Source organism: Callithrix jacchus, chromosome 17, assembly GCF_049354715.1.
Source record: "Callithrix jacchus isolate 240 chromosome 17, calJac240_pri, whole genome shotgun sequence".
Taxonomy (NCBI): domain Eukaryota; kingdom Metazoa; phylum Chordata; class Mammalia; order Primates; family Cebidae; genus Callithrix; species Callithrix jacchus.
Window position 1 is genome coordinate 54,033,047 of NC_133518.1, and position 15,764 is coordinate 54,048,810.

Consider the following 15,764-nt stretch of genomic DNA (forward strand, 5'->3'; position numbering starts at 1 on the left):
TGCAATTCCACCAGCAGTGTATCTGGGTTATAAGTCCTTCACATCCTCACCAACACTAGTTACTGTCTTTTTTATTTTAGCCATCCTAGTGGGTATAAAGTATCATCTTATTGTGGTTGTGATTTGCATTTTTTGATGGCTATGTTGAGCATTTTCTTATGTGCCATTTGACCTTTTGAATGTCATCTTTGGAGGAATGTCTGTTCAGATCCTTTGCCCATTTTTTAACTGGGTTATCTTTATTGTTGAGTTGTAAGAGATCTTTATATATTCTGGATATGTGTTTCTTATATACAGTTTGTTTATTAAAAACAATTGAAAATATTCAAAAAGCAATGAAAATACATAACTTATTCTAGACCCAGGGTAAATAGAAAAAGCAGGAACTTGATCATCAGAGCCTAGTATATTACATTACACAGTTTTGTCTATACAGATAAAAGGTTTTAATTGCCTTAAAATAGATTTCTTCATATTTAGCAATTTTCAAGTTTTTGTTTTGTCTTTTGAGCTAGAGGAGCATATGAGGAGGACTCCTATGTTTTAATTTTTAAGTGAAGAGAATGCTAGTGGGAGAGAGAAATTCGGGGAAATAATTTTTTAAATAGTGTTTTTTTAATATTCTTTATCTCTGGGGTCTATTGTGTGATAAACAATTGGAGATTCTTTTTTTTCTTAGACCTTAAAATTAAGATTGAAAAGAGAAGGGAGGAAGGCTGGGCACAGTGGCTCACACCTGTAATCCCGTCACTTTGGGAGGCCAAAACTGGCAGATTGTTTGAACTTAGGAGTCCAAGACCAGCCTGGGAAACAGGGCAAAACCCTGTCTGTACCAAAAAAAAAAAGAGGGAGAGAGACAGAAAAATTAGCCAGGCATGGTGGTACACTTCTGTAGTCCCAGCTACTCAGGGAAAATCCAGTGAAATGGGAGAATCACTGGAGCCTGGGAAGGTAGAGGCTGTAGTGAGCTGTGATCATGCCACAGCACTCTAGCCTGGACAATAGAGCATGGGCCTGTCTCAAAAAACAAAAAAGAAGGGAGGAAAGTTGTCCTTTTTTAAGAATTTTTTTTTAACTTTGCTAAGTTTTTTAAATGAAGAATTACAGAGTTTTGGTAAAGAATGTCTTAAACATGTGAAAATAGTGTGTTATTTTTGGCTGTATGAATATTCAAATAATATCCCTTCTGTATGTGCTTTTTTTCCTATTCTAGTTCAGTCAAAGAGTGCTGATCCTTTGAAGTCAAAACATCAGTTGGACTTAGAGCGTGCCCATTTCCTGGTTACACAAGCTTTTGACGAAGATGAAAAAGAGAATATCGAAGACGCTATAGAATTATACACAGAAGCTGTGGATCTCTGTCTGAAAACAGTATGTATAGCTACAGATTACATTTGATTGAGTTATGCCAAGATATTTCTTCTCTTACTCGTGAATTTTACGTAGCACCTTGAATACAAGAATTTTAACAGAATAAAAAAATTATTATAAATGTACCTAAATTACTCCTCAATAAAATATGATGAGTAGGAAGTTAATAGTGAGTTTTTACATCTTATTAAAATTTTGACAGTATTGAGTGTTAAATTACAAGAACTGTTTTTAACCTTTCTATTCTTATAACTAAGATAAACTTACTATAGAAAGAAATCATTATAACAAATCAATTTAGAATAAACTTCTTTTTTCATTTTATGCACTAAAAAATAAGCTCGTGGTTTGGGTGAGCTTTATTTATTTGCAGTGTAAAATCTGTATGTTGAGTGGCTTTTACTGCTCCCTGCTGAGTCTTGGTTGGAGCACTTAGCTTCAAGGGACATCTAGTGCATAAGAGAGCAGTGTATTTGACAGGAGGATGAGGTAAAGTAGTTGAGACACTCCCCAGTGTCTTTCAGAAGACTGGCTTTTTGGCAGTCTTGTGCTCAGAGAAACCTCCAGCCTGATTTCTGTAGGTGCCTTGAGACTGTAAGTGCTAGTCTTCTGAGGTTCTGCCACTCAGCCTTCCACAGCACTGTAGTCAAATGGTTCTGGTTCAGTTAGCACTTGTCCACATTAAGTGTTTTTAAAGTTCACCTCAGTGACAAATTTTCCACACTATTTTAAATACTTTTAAGGATGAAAATTAATGTCATCTTTGTTTATTCTCAATTTCCACAAGTATAATTTGCATTATAAATTTTTGGCTTAGAAATATGTATCAAGCAAATTGAAAAAGAATTATGCTTTAAAATGTTTGTCTCTTTTTCTCTTAAGTCTTATGAAACTGCTGATAAAGCCCTGCAAAATAAACTGAAGCAGTTGGCTCGACAGGCATTAGACAGGTGAGTTTGATCACTCAAGTTTTAATCCATGGGTGGCAGTTAGTGTTATTTAAACAGATTAATGTGTTGCAAAGGCTGCACTAACAAACCCCCATCTTTTAACTGATCTAAAACACATCTTTCTACTTAGTGAATTTACCTCCTCTAGTTCCCTGCTTTAAATTTAAAAAATAACAAATCAGTAAATGTTTTTAGTTTTAGTTTAGAACAGAAATTATTGTGATATTTGAAATGGAAGACCTTCTTTCTGTTGTGTAATATCAGACTTTCAAAGAGAGCTTCCAGAGAGCCTCCCAGATCTGCTAAAAATAGAAAACATGAGCATGAACTTGCTTTCAGCAATATACATAAAATTATACAACATGTGTAGCTCTTTCACGTCATAGCCAAAATGTCAACTTTTCAATGAAGCCTGCCCTAACCATTGTTTAAAACTGAATCTCCCCCAGCGGTTGCAACCTGGTTATTCTAGTATTTTTCCCACTACTCTTATTTTCTAAGGTCTGTGAGATTTACTAGCTTATTATATTTGTTATTAATATCTGTGTTCCCTCCAACCTTCATCCCCCAAATGTTAGCTTTGTGAGGGCAGAGATTTTCATCTATTTTGTTTAGTGCTGTAACCAAGTACCTAGCAGAGTACCTGACATGTAGTATGTACTCAGTAGATATTTGCTATAAGAATGAATGAGTTTGTATAAGCAACACTCTTGAAAGAGTGTTGTAGACACACACACAAAAAGAGTGGAAATTGCTTTTATAGCTATAGCATGAATTATCTCCTTTTGAAGCTCTGACCTGATAGATAACTGTACCACCACAAGCCCTTCCTTACTTAAGTGAAGTAAAATAGTCATCCCTCCTTTTCATTGTCATCTACTAACCTTTAGTTTATTTCCTCAGATTCATGAAGATGTGAGCGCTTGACACACAGTGTCTTCTCTGTCTTGACTTCTTTCACCTGTCAGAATCATAAGTGACTATTACCTGTGTGGCTAACCCATCCAATATTCTTGTGTGCATCCTAAGCAAAGGGTGGGTGGGATAGCCATGGTCTTCTGTCTTTTGAAACTTGTGGATCCACTCTCTAGGAAAATGTACATGAAATTTTTTGCATATAATTTCAGAGTGTTCACAAGAATTCTGAAGCTCATATATGAACCTCAGGTTAAGAACTTCTATTTTTTAGCTTGTTAGTTCTTTGACAGAACAAAGTCAAAATTCTCTTGCATATCATGTGAGGCTATCTATGATCCAGCCCCTGCTTTACTCTCTAGTCTCATCTGCTGCCTCTCATTTGCACTTCTCACAGGGGCTACATGCATTCTTTTGAAATTTCTTTGCCAGGTACAGTGGCTCACGCCTGTAATCCCAGCACTTTGGGAGGCCAAGGTGGGCGAATCACCTGAGTTGAGGAGTTCGAGACAAGCCTGGCCAACATGGCAAAATCCCATCTCTGCTAAAAATACAAAAATTAGCTGGGCATGGTGGTAGGTGCCTGTAATCTCAGCTACTCGGAAGGCTGAGGCAGGACAATCATTTGACCAAGGAGGCAGTGGTTGCTGTGAGCCAAGATCGCACTACTGCACTCCAGCCTGGGCAACACAGTGAGACTCTGTCTCAAAAAAAATTAAAAAAAGAAATTACCTTAACTCATTATGCTGTTTCATACTTCTGCATGTTTGTACATGTTCTTCTGTCTACTTAGAATGCTTCCTCACTATATATTCTTTTATACCACTTTCCTTGCATAGTGTCTGATTAGGTAATAAGTGCATAATTAATGTTGTCAATAGAATGTTTGTGAAAAATGCTTATCTTTGGAAGTAGTTTAAGTCATGAAATGTTAACTAGTATGTAAGAATTTTATATACTAATTTTACATTAGGGATGCTTGACTGGTTCTTCAAGTAAATTTTGTTTTCTGAAAAGCTTAAACTTGAGAAGAAAATCTAGAACAGTTGTTTGTGCCTGTTACAGAGCAGAAGCACTGAGTGAGCCTTTGACCAAGCCATTTTGCAAAATCAAGTCAACAAATACTAAACCAAAGCCACCTCCAGTGAGAGCACATTTTCCACTGGGAGCTAATCCCTTCCTTGAAAGACCTCAGTCATTTATAAGTCCACAGTCATGTGATGCACAAGGACAGAGATACACAGCAGAAGAAATAGAAGTACTCAGGTAAGTAAGTTTATAATTAATTGTAATGAAGAATTCTGTTAACATCAGTGCAGAATTTTATTTTAATTAAGTTTGCTGAATTCAGATTTCTCCTATAATGTATTGTGATGTTATAGTGTAATTATATCATCATGTAGTCACAATTTAGTTAAAATTTTAGTTCCAATATATTTTATTTTATTTTATTTTATTTTATTTTTATTATTGTTTTTGAAACAGAGTCTAGCACTGTCGCTCAGGCTGGCGTGCAGTGGTGCAATCATAGCTCACTGCAGCCTCCGCCTCCTGGGCTCAAACGATTTTCCTTCCTCGGTGTCTGGAGTAGCTGCAACTACAGGTTCACACACCACACCTAATTTTTATTTTATTTTTATTTTTTAGTAGAGACAGGGTTTTACCATGTTGGCCGAGCTAGTCTTGAACTCCTGACATCAAGCAATCTGCCTGCCTTGGCCTCCCAAAGTGCTGGGATTACAGGCCTGAGCCACCGTGTCCGCCTTTAGTTTCAATATATTTTAATATTAGCATTTTTACTAGACATAGTACACTTTTCTAAAAATCCTAGCATTCTGTGAAATTGAGCCACTAAAGATTAAGGAGCAAAATGAACTGTGGCAAACCACTCTTTATCTGTGTAACTTTATAACCAGAGCCCTAATGCAAGAAAAATGTTACTTTGAAATAGGAGTCTAGGGGGTGCACTAGCTGCTCACTCCTGTAATCCCAGCATTTTGGGAGGCAGAGAGGGTGGATCCCTTGAGCCCAAGAGTTCAAGACCAGCCTGGGCTACATGCTGAAACCCTGTCTCAACTAAAAATACAAAAAATAGCTGGGTGTAATAATGTGCGCCTGTAGTCTTAACTACATGGGAGGCTGAGTTGGGAGGCTCACTTGAACCCAGGAGGTGGAGGTTACAGAGCCCAAATCGTACACTCCAGCCTGGGCAGCAGGAGACCCTGTCTCAAGAAAAAAAATGTGTGTGTGTGTAATTAAAAATTTTTCTTTAAAGGGTTTTACATGCACCCAAAAAAAAAAAGGAATATGTGACAGAAACTTGAAACTATATGCCATATGGCTCTTTACAGAAAACATTTGACGACCCCTCGTCTAGGCAGCCAGCTTAGTCTGTCAGAAAACTCAGTCTCAGAGGATATTAAAAATGTAAAACACAGCTACTCTGGGCACACTGCCTAGGGAGTAGCCCTTCTTCACAAAGAGCAGTACAAAGAAATATAAAAGTAAAACACAATAATGTGGAAATTCTTAATTGCCCTCTGAAGCAGTGTAGGTAGGATAAGTCCCTGATCAAGTGTGGCCTTTTTAAAATTGAGCACTGCAGAAAGTTCAGTCTGCTTAGAGCTGTGTAAGTTATGTAGGTGTTCGTCTTTCTGTTTTCTGAAATTGAGCTGAAAGGGCTTCTGCCTAAGTGGTAGCCATTCGAGAGCAATTTTCTTTCCTTTCCTGCAGAAGATTTTAATTGTACTGCTGATCTGGCTGCCTTTGTGTAGGAAAAGTTGCATATGTACCAACACAGCACAATGCGGGACAAAGAAGGTAGTTCTAAAGCTGAAAGACTAAATTAACACTTTTCCATATGTTACCTTCACACATTTGAAATTCTGTACTACACCAAAACAACTCTGTATTCCACCTAACAAAATGCAGCTATCCTTCACACGAGTGAAAAGTTTTCATCATCTTTCTGAAACAAGGCTGTAGTCTCAATCATTTCATCTATTTCTGACTGTAATAAGTAGTCCTCAGATTTCTTGACTATTGTTACCTAAAGACTGAATTGTGAAGTTACTCTGCAACCTCTTATAAATAAAGGAGAGAAACAGATACAAGAAGGAAATCGTTAATGTAGATAAATAAACATAAAACAAGGAGAATGCAAAGCTACTACAAACCTTATTTCTTTGTCAGTAGACCGTAGCTGGTACATTTGACACTTCCTTCCTCCACTACCCATTTTATATCCCCATAACCAGAAAATGTGAAGAGCATATATTTCAGAATTGTAAATGTCATGTTTTTTTTAATTCCGAAATAACTTAGGCAATTGATTTCTCCCTTTAGGCTTAGGATAGAATTGGTTTTGTGACTTGGTGTCAAGGACACTTTCATTACCTCTTGAATAGTCCTGTCATCTTGTGGGTGTTAGCCTTGAAAGAGTATTCTTACTGGTTTGAATTGAATCAATTATTTTCTGGTATTTTACGAAAATTTTGTCCAGAGGTGTGTCAACACATGAGGTTGTCAGTTTAATTTTAATACAGTATCATACCTTGTCATTTAAATTTTAAAGAATTGAAATAAGATTGGCAGTTAAGGTGAACTTGAACATTTAGATTTTTTATTCTTGTGTTTGATAGGACAACATCAAAAATAAATGGCATAGAATATGTTCCTTTCATGAATGTTGATCTGAGAGAACGTTTTGCCTATCCAATGCCTTTCTGGTAAGTAAGCACTATTGCAATTTTTAGTTCCAGCATTTTAATTTTCCAGTGCTTTTTCAGTACTCTGAAGTTCAATTTAATAGCCTTGAAATTAAAATTTGTAAAAAAAAAAAAAAAAAAAAACCTTTTGGAATAGAGGGTGGCTTTGGGAAAGAGGTGGGGCAGCATAGCAAGAGCACTTCTGTTATTTGCCCAGTCATGAGGACATGAGGATCTCCTTTTGTCTAACATTATTTCTGTAGTGTCTAGCATAGTACCTGGTATAAAGTAAGTACTCAGTAAATATTTGTCCAAGCAGTGATTGAATCACAACAGAAATACAAGCCAGGAAAGAAACTGAATGGAAAAGGGGAATGGAATGACATCATTGTTTACTAAGAAGATCCATTTCAAGCAAGAGTTATTTATGACAGGATTAGTTAGCACAGCCTTCCAGGACAATGGCAGTTTATGTCAAGAGCCTTAAAAATATTGTTTGGTTCAGGACTCCCAGCTTCTAGTCATCAGAAGGAAATTAGTCAAAGATGTATGTAGTAAGGACACTCATCAAAGCATCTGTTACAGCAAAAAATTATTGAAACAAACTATCCAGCAGTAAGGGAATTATTAAATAATGATACATCTATACAGTCAAATATTATGCTACTCAACATAAGCGTTTTAAAATATAGGAAAAAAAATGTTCCCATTACAGAAATTAAAAAGAAAATTTTATATAATGTCCCGATTGTTTTTTCTTTTTCTTTTTTTTTTTTTTTTTTTTTAGATAGGGTCTCACTCCTGTTGCCTAGGCTGGAGTACAATGATGTGATCATGGCTCACTGCAGCCTTGACTGGGGCTCAGGTGATTCTCCCACCTCAGCCTCCTCAATAGCTGGGACCACAGGCATGCACAACCACAACCAGCTAATTTTCATATTTTTAGTAGAGATGAGATTTCACCATGTTGGCCAGGCTGGTATTGAACTCCTGACCTCAAGTGATCCACCTGTCTCAGCCTCCCAAAGTGCTGAGATTACAGGTGTGAGCCACTGTGCCTGACTCTTATTTTTCTTTTCATGTATTTATAGATGCATAGAAAAAAATTATATGGAGAAATACAGCCAAATATTTACAGTGGTTATGTCTAGGAAACAAAATTGGGAGATGTAACTTCTTTTAATACTTCCTTATTCATAATATCTCTGATGAGTTTGTTATGTTTATTATTAGAAAAAAAAAAGTTGGATGCTTACTATATAGAGTATGAAAACTCTATAAAGAACAAAAGGGCTGCTTTTTATTTTCTAGTGTTTTGCTGTACTTAAATGCCCAAAAGTAAGGTATCTCAAAGATAGTTACCAACCTATTTTTTCACTCGGGCAGCTGTGTGATGCTAGTAACTGATTGGGATCAAAGGAATTTTTATATGTGAGAAACATAGCATTCATGTTTAGGGCAGTCTTCTAGAGCCAAACTTTCTGATCTCAAATCTTGTGTAACACTGGGCAAGTTGTTAAATCTGTTTCAGTTACCTGCATATAAAATGGGGATAATAATAGAAACTCCCTCATAATGTTATTGTGAGTTAATAAAATGTAAAACCCTGAGGTTGGTGCTTGTTACATAGCAAGCACTATATAATAAAGGTCAACTGGTAGAAAAATAATATATTTTTTTAGATACTAAGTTATATAACAATTTGGCTGTATATTTCAAATACTTTAACATTTTGTAGAACTCTTTCATCAATAATTTAACTTCAGGAATCCAGTTATAAACTATTTAGAGATATACTCAGATTCATATGAAAGCTATTTATTATTGTTATAATTATAAAAATGAATCAGTTATTCTAGTATCTTCTTGACAATATTCAAGTAGAGATGTAAACTTATTTCTATCTTTGTGCAACAGATTAAGGTAAATTATATTTTTAATGCTTCTATGACACAGTGTTCATAAGAAAATTGTGATATAGCCATAAACAATCAAGTTTTCAAGGAATGTAATAACATGGGAAAATGCTCATAATATAATTGGAAAAGTAAAATGTGCAGCCATGCAGACTCCCTTAGTTTAGGCATAGCATTTGTCACAGTTGGAATTTTTCTTTTCTTCAGTGTGATTACTTGCTTAATCCCTGTCTACTCTAGCATATAAACTTCATAAGGACAGAGACCATGTCTATTTTAATTAAGTTGCACTCCAGTGCCTACCACAGTATCTGCTGCATAGTAGGTACTCAATAAATACTTCTTGAAGTAGTTAAATTGGGAGAAAACAAGAATAAACACTAAAATTGCTACTCTAAGTGGCAAGGTATTTTCTTATTTCTTAGATTATTTTACTGTAAGAATAATCAGAAGAAAAAGCAACAGTAAATGTTTTTAAGTTGGGATAACAGATTGTCAGGAAAGACTCCAGAATTTATGAATGGTTATCTTTGGCTAGAGAGATTGAATTATTATTTTTTTTTTTCTATTCTGGTCATATTTTACCCTTTTTTTTTTTTTTGAGACGGAGTCTTACTCTGTCACCTAGGCTAGAGTGCAGTGGTGCGATCTCAGCTCACTGCAACCTCCACCTTCCAGGTTCAAGAGATTCTCCTGCCTCAGACTTCAAGTAACTGGGATAACAGTTGCCCACCACCACACCCAGCTAATTTTGTATTTTTAGTAGAGGCTGGGTTTCACCATGTTGGTCAAGCTGGTCTCGAACTCCCAACCTCAAGTGATTCGCCTGCCTCTGCCTCCCAAAGTGCTGGGATTACAGGCGTGAGCCACTGCACTCAGCTGTAAAATATTTTTAATATCTTTAAGTTCTAAGGAAAAAAAAACCTTGAATTTGATAATCCTCTGATGACTTGAGAGAACAGATATGAAATCTTTGATTTATGCTGAAATAAGGTTCATATAACAGGTTAATAACACATCATAAATTCGAATTTGCCTTAATTTTTTTCCCCTCAAAATTTTTGACGGCTGTCTTTAAACTTCTGAATTCAGTCAGCTCACTTTCTGTTTACAGTTAATGCCTGATAGGTACCAAAATGTTACCTGGAATACTAGTGATTCTGTGAGATTATAATAAAAAACGTTTGAGGTATGTTATATGCCATGTTATACTCTAAGAGATTACAATAAACATTGGCTTATTAAAAGTGTAGAGGTGTCCTTCAGTGAAAAAACTAATACTTTACCCAGGAGTTTGTAGATCATACTTGACCACAAAATCCTCTTTTTTCCCAGTATCTGTTACCATTATTTGAAATAAAAAAGAGTTGTATTTGTTCCAGTTGGCATATTATATACTTTCTATTACTAAGAAATCTTTTGAAAGTCAGTTTGTTGCTCTTGCTCTAGAAAGGGTTTGGGATGGTTGGGCCTGGTGGCTCATGTCTGTAATAACAACACTCTGGGAGGCCAAGGCTGGAGAATCATTTAAGCACAGAAGTTCTAGACCAGCCTGGGCAACATATGGAGACCTCAGCTGTTTTTTCTTTTGTTCTGTTTTGTTTCAAAAAAAAAAAAAAAAAAAGTTTGGGGAAAGTTAGATGTTTCCCCTTGGTTGCTACACATCAATTTTAGAGAAATACTATAACACACAGTGAGTAGAGGGTAGTGGATAAGAATGGTGGATTTGGCACCAGAGACCTGGATTCAGATGCCAGTTCTGCTACTTCTTAGCTGTCTGACCCTGGTAAGTCATTAGTCACTTAGCTGTTTCCAAAAATTCCTTTAATAGAGTTGTTTTAAGAATTAAGTAGATTATGTATGTAAAGCACTTCAGCATGATGCCTGGCACATGGTTAGTATTCACTAAATTAGCTACACTCATTATTAGCCTTGTCAAGTGGAGTTTGTAAAGAACCAGCTTAGAATCTTTACCTTCCTAGGTCCTTTTGAATGAATCAGCTTGTACTATTGTTAATGATTTCATTTTATTGCTGAATTTCTTGAATACATTTATGCTAAATTTTTTAAATTCTTAAAGTAAATATAAATGAATTCAAGTTCTTCTTCTGTTTTCAATTTAGGTATATTTTTTAATTAGAGGGGATGATCAGGTTGACTGGACTCAAGGTTAAGTGTAAAAAGCCAAATTTGGCCAGATTTAAGGATGATAGAGAACTGCTGTAATCACTAGACGCCCCACCCAAAAAACAAACTCTAAGAAATTTAATTTTGGCTTTGAGTCATTTTTTAAGATTAATCTTTTTATTTTAATTTTTATTATTACCTCAGTGACAGATTGGGCAAGCTACCATTATCACCTAAACAAAAAACCACATTTTCCAAATGGGTACGACCAGAAGACCTCACCAACAATCCTACAATGATATATACTGTGTCCAGTTTTAGCATAAAGCAGGTGAGCATTTATTTTGTATGATTTTATAGGAAAGTTAGCATTTTAAAGTAATTTGTGTATAGGTTTGAGATTTTTCTTAGATTTCTTATATATTCAGGTACATGAGTGTAATTGGAAAAATTGTTCATTCTACATATTTTGACTGAAACATACTGAGATAATATAAGTACACATCACTGTTTTGAGAGATTACAGATTTTTATGTGGACTCTATCATTATGTACTTGTAAAACTTGAGAATCTGAATTTCACCTTTGTAAGGGAATAGATATCAGCAATAGAAGGATATTTAATTATTTGATTACTTGTTCAAAATCAACTCTATTAAAATACGTTATTTAATTTTTCTAGGATTTATTAAAATCAAATGTGTGAGTTAGCAGTATGGCCTTTCTATTTGTTATTTTCCTATTCAAGTAATAGCCAAGAAAATATTTAGTATACATTGCAGCACTATTCACAGTAACAAAGTCATGGAGTCAATCTAAATGCCCATCAGTGACAGTTTGGATGAAGAAAATGTGGTACATACACACCAAGGAATACTGTGCAGCCATAAAAAGAACAAGATGTCTTTGTAGGAACATGGATGGAGCTGGAGGCCATTATCGTTAGCAAACTAATGTAGAACAGAAAACCAAATACTGCACGTTCTCACAAGTGGGAGCTTAATGATGAGAACAGAAAGAAGGGAACAGCAGACAGTGGGTTCTGCTTGAGCATGGAGGGTGGGTGGAGGGAGAGGAGCAGAAAAAAACTATTGGTGAGTACTGGGCTAATACCTGGGTGTTGAAGTAATCTGTACAACAGACACCTGTGACATGAGTTCACCTATGTAACCTTCCACATGTACCCCTGAACCTAAAATATAAGTTTTTTTTAAAAAGATATTTAGTGGCTGAGGCAGAGATCGAGACCATCCTGGTCAATGTGGTGAAACCCCGTCTCTACTAAAAATACAAAAAATTAGCTGGGCATGGTGGCACGTGCCTGTAATCCCAGCTACTCAGGAGGCTGAGGCAGGAGAATTGATTGAACCCAGGAGGCAGAGGTTGCAGTGAGCCGAGATCACGCCATTGCACTCCAGCCTGGGTAACGAGCGAAACTCCGTCTTCTAAAAAAAAAAGATATTTAGTATAAAAAGTCAGGTACTTGGGGCAGTGTACATATATTACGGTAATGTTGAAATTACGTGAATGAATATGTTAATTCTTATTAACAGACGATAGTATCAGATTGCTCCTTTGTGGCATCACTGGCCATCAGTGCAGCTTATGAAAGACGATTTAATAAGAAGCTGATTACCAGGTAAAAATCAGTGTTTCTCTCTTTACCTCTTTTTGTATAATTGCTCTTGAACAAGAAGTTTAAAACTTAAGCCTTATCTGTATAAAAAGTGGAGAGGGCATATCATTCAGAATATGGCCCTTCTGTAGAAAGTAAGCAGATGATTTATGAATGGAAAGATAGGCCAAAATAGTTCAAGAACATATATACATGTAGTTAATAGATATGGAGTTAATATGTTTTGAAATGAAATTTATCAAAGTAAAATCATGTCATATTGGTAACACTTTATAAGTGGACTGTAAAGTGAGGTAGTCACTAGCCATGTGGCTGTTGAGCTCTTGAAATGGATTAGTGTGAACTGAGATGAGATGCACTGCAAGTGTAAAATGAACAAGATTTTGAAAACTTTAGAACATACAAAAATGCAAAATCGCAAAACATCTGAAATTTTTGTGTTGATTATATGTTAAAATCCTAATTTTTTTTTGTGATTAAATAACACATTAAAATTGGTTTTACCTTTTTAACTTTTAATGTGGTTACTGGAAAATTTCTTTCTCTAGTCTTGAACTGCTTTAGAATGTATTTAAATGTTTCTGAAATACTTTTTTGGTTTTTGAAAGAGATATTAAAATCATTCATTGCAAAAATTAAGCATTATAATTTTTTCACTCAACTTTTCCTGAGTGGTTTTTTGTTTGTTAAGTCCTAAGAGTGCAAAGATGAATTAGACACAGTCCTTAGTTTCAACTGTTTGCCATATAAGTGGTCCAAATGTATTTTAAAAGAAAATTGACACTGAAATTTGTTCAGGTATCTTATTGTGTAATTGTATGCAACTTTATGTCAAAGTTATACCTACTTGCCTTCGTTGTGGTTAATTGAAGTGGTCTTTACTTACGGCCAGTGGTAAAAGATTATTTAAAAATATATACACTTAATTAGATGATTTATTAGGGTATATAAGTTAACATTGAACACTTTTCAGAATATTTTGAAATTTATGTCTGCTTTATGATCTCAGAAAATTATTTACTATTAGTAAATAAGCACTTTGATTAGGGTGTAGTTCATTTTCTAGGCCTATTGTAGGAAAATATTCTCCTGTTTGTTTTTATGAAATTGCCAGGTTGGTAGTATATGCCAGAATGAAATGTTCTGCATAGTAGTTGATATTGAATGCTAATATTGGTATTTCAATATTTCTTTTTCTTACAAAAGCATAATTTACCCTCAAAACAAGGATGGTGAACCAGAGTACAATCCATGCGGGAAGTATATGGTAAAACTTCACCTCAATGGTGTCCCAAGAAAGGTGAATCTCCCCACTCCCATCCCTTGTCTCTCTCCCTTCCCTACCTTTGAATCTTGAGTGAAATCATTAAGAAATGTCACCTGTGTAAACATTTTAAAAGTCACTTTGAGTCTGTGATATTATATATTACTTCCCGTGGCATCATATGTTAATAATTAAAAATTAAAACCATGGCAATTATAAATTTGTTTTTTAAATGGTTTTGAGAAAATATATACAGTTTCAAAAAGTAACATTGAACTAAGGATTTGCTAATGCTCAAAATAAATTTTCATCTGGTAGTTCATGATTGTTTTTATTAAAAGGAAATGAGACAAACTAAATCTGTTAGGTCAGAAGAGTGTATATGTAGTCATAACTTGAGATGTAAGGTGCCTTTACAATTACTTCCTTTTAAATCTATATATGCATAATTTTGATTCACATGAATTTCTTTTTTCTTTTTTTTTTTCTTTTTGAGATGAAGTCTCACTCTGTCACCCAGGCTGGAATGCAGTGGCATGACCTTGGCTCATTGCAACCTCCACGTCCAGGGTTCAAGTGATTATTCTGCCTCAGCCTCCTAAAGTGGCTGTGTAGCTGCTGTTACAGGCTCGTGCCACCACGCTTAGCAAACTTTTTTTTTTTTTTTTTTGTATTTTTAGTAGAGACAGGGTTTCATCATGTTGGCCAGGCTGCTCTTGAACGTCTGACCTCATGATCCACCCACCTCAGCCTCCTAAAGTGGCTTGAGCCACCGCAGCCAGCCAGTTGGCACTAATTTCTTTAAGGACTCTGAACTTTGTTAGGGCCTTGCATTGTTAGGATTCTCCACCACCTGTCCATACTGACATCCATGCAGCAACATCAGCATCACCTGGGAGCTTGTTAGTTTTGTAGAATTTCAGGATTTGCCCTAGACTTATTGAATCAGAATCTATATTTCACCTAGATCCTCTGGTGATTCCAGTTTGAAAATCGTTGGTCTGTAGTTCAGTAATACTCAAATTTTAGTATGCACAGAATCACCTGGTAGATGATTATCTGTTATTAAAACACAGATTTCTGGACCTCATGCCCAGAGTTTCTGATTCAGGTCTGAGATTAGATTAAAATTTGTATTTCTAACAAGATCCCAGGTGATGCTGATGTTGTGTAGAACACTGTCTGAGAGCCATTTTACCTGATTACTTAAAAAGTAAACAAAATTATTAATAATGTTACTGAACTATAATTCTTTACCTCTTTAAAGAATCTTTAAAGATGTATTGCATAATCATTCTATTGGTGTTAAATCAAAATTCTTACATCTCAGATAACTTTAATATAAATTAGATACTATATTTTTGTGATTATATTACTTCCTCTGTTATATATATTTTCTAGTCATAACGTTCTACTTTTACAGTTATGCATGAGTCTTCTTACAGGTTTAGGATAAAATGACAATAATGTTATTTACTTTAATAGTGAAGCCCTTTTGTAATTATTTTAAATGTACATTTCTGGAATATCTAATATAGATTGAGTATCCCTTATCCAAAATGCTTGGGACCAGAGTGTTTGGGATTTTGGATTTTAACAGGTTTTTGAATATTTGCAGAATACCTGCATGTTGAACATCTCTAATCTGAAAATTTAAAACACTCCCGTAAGTATTTCCTTTGAGCATCATGTCAGTGCTCAAGAAGTTTTGGAGCATTTCAAATTTTAAATTTTTTATTTTGGATGCTCACTCTTCTAATTTCAGTGATGGTTACATGATTAATCAATAGATTCAAGGTTATTATCTGACAGATTCATTTTTAAAATTGGATAAAGACATCATATTAAAAAGAGCAACATTTTATAATTGATAAAATT

The 15,764-nt window shown here is 35.1% G+C and overlaps 1 protein-coding gene across 2 annotated transcripts in view; it reads left to right on the forward strand.

Moving 5' to 3' along the window:
• The window catches only part of CAPN7 (calpain 7), a 44,803-nt gene that overhangs the window by 9,651 nt on the left and 19,388 nt on the right, over positions 1 to 15,764 (forward strand). For both annotated transcript variants that reach the window (XM_002759627.7, XM_035278187.3), the window contains exons 3-9: positions 1,214 to 1,371; positions 2,254 to 2,321; positions 4,302 to 4,502; positions 6,878 to 6,964; positions 11,191 to 11,317; positions 12,540 to 12,625; positions 13,829 to 13,922. In XM_002759627.7, the coding sequence (XP_002759673.1) occupies positions 1,214 to 1,371; positions 2,254 to 2,321; positions 4,302 to 4,502; positions 6,878 to 6,964; positions 11,191 to 11,317; positions 12,540 to 12,625; positions 13,829 to 13,922 (821 nt within the window). The remainder of the gene's footprint in view (positions 1 to 1,213; positions 1,372 to 2,253; positions 2,322 to 4,301; positions 4,503 to 6,877; positions 6,965 to 11,190; positions 11,318 to 12,539; positions 12,626 to 13,828; positions 13,923 to 15,764) is intronic.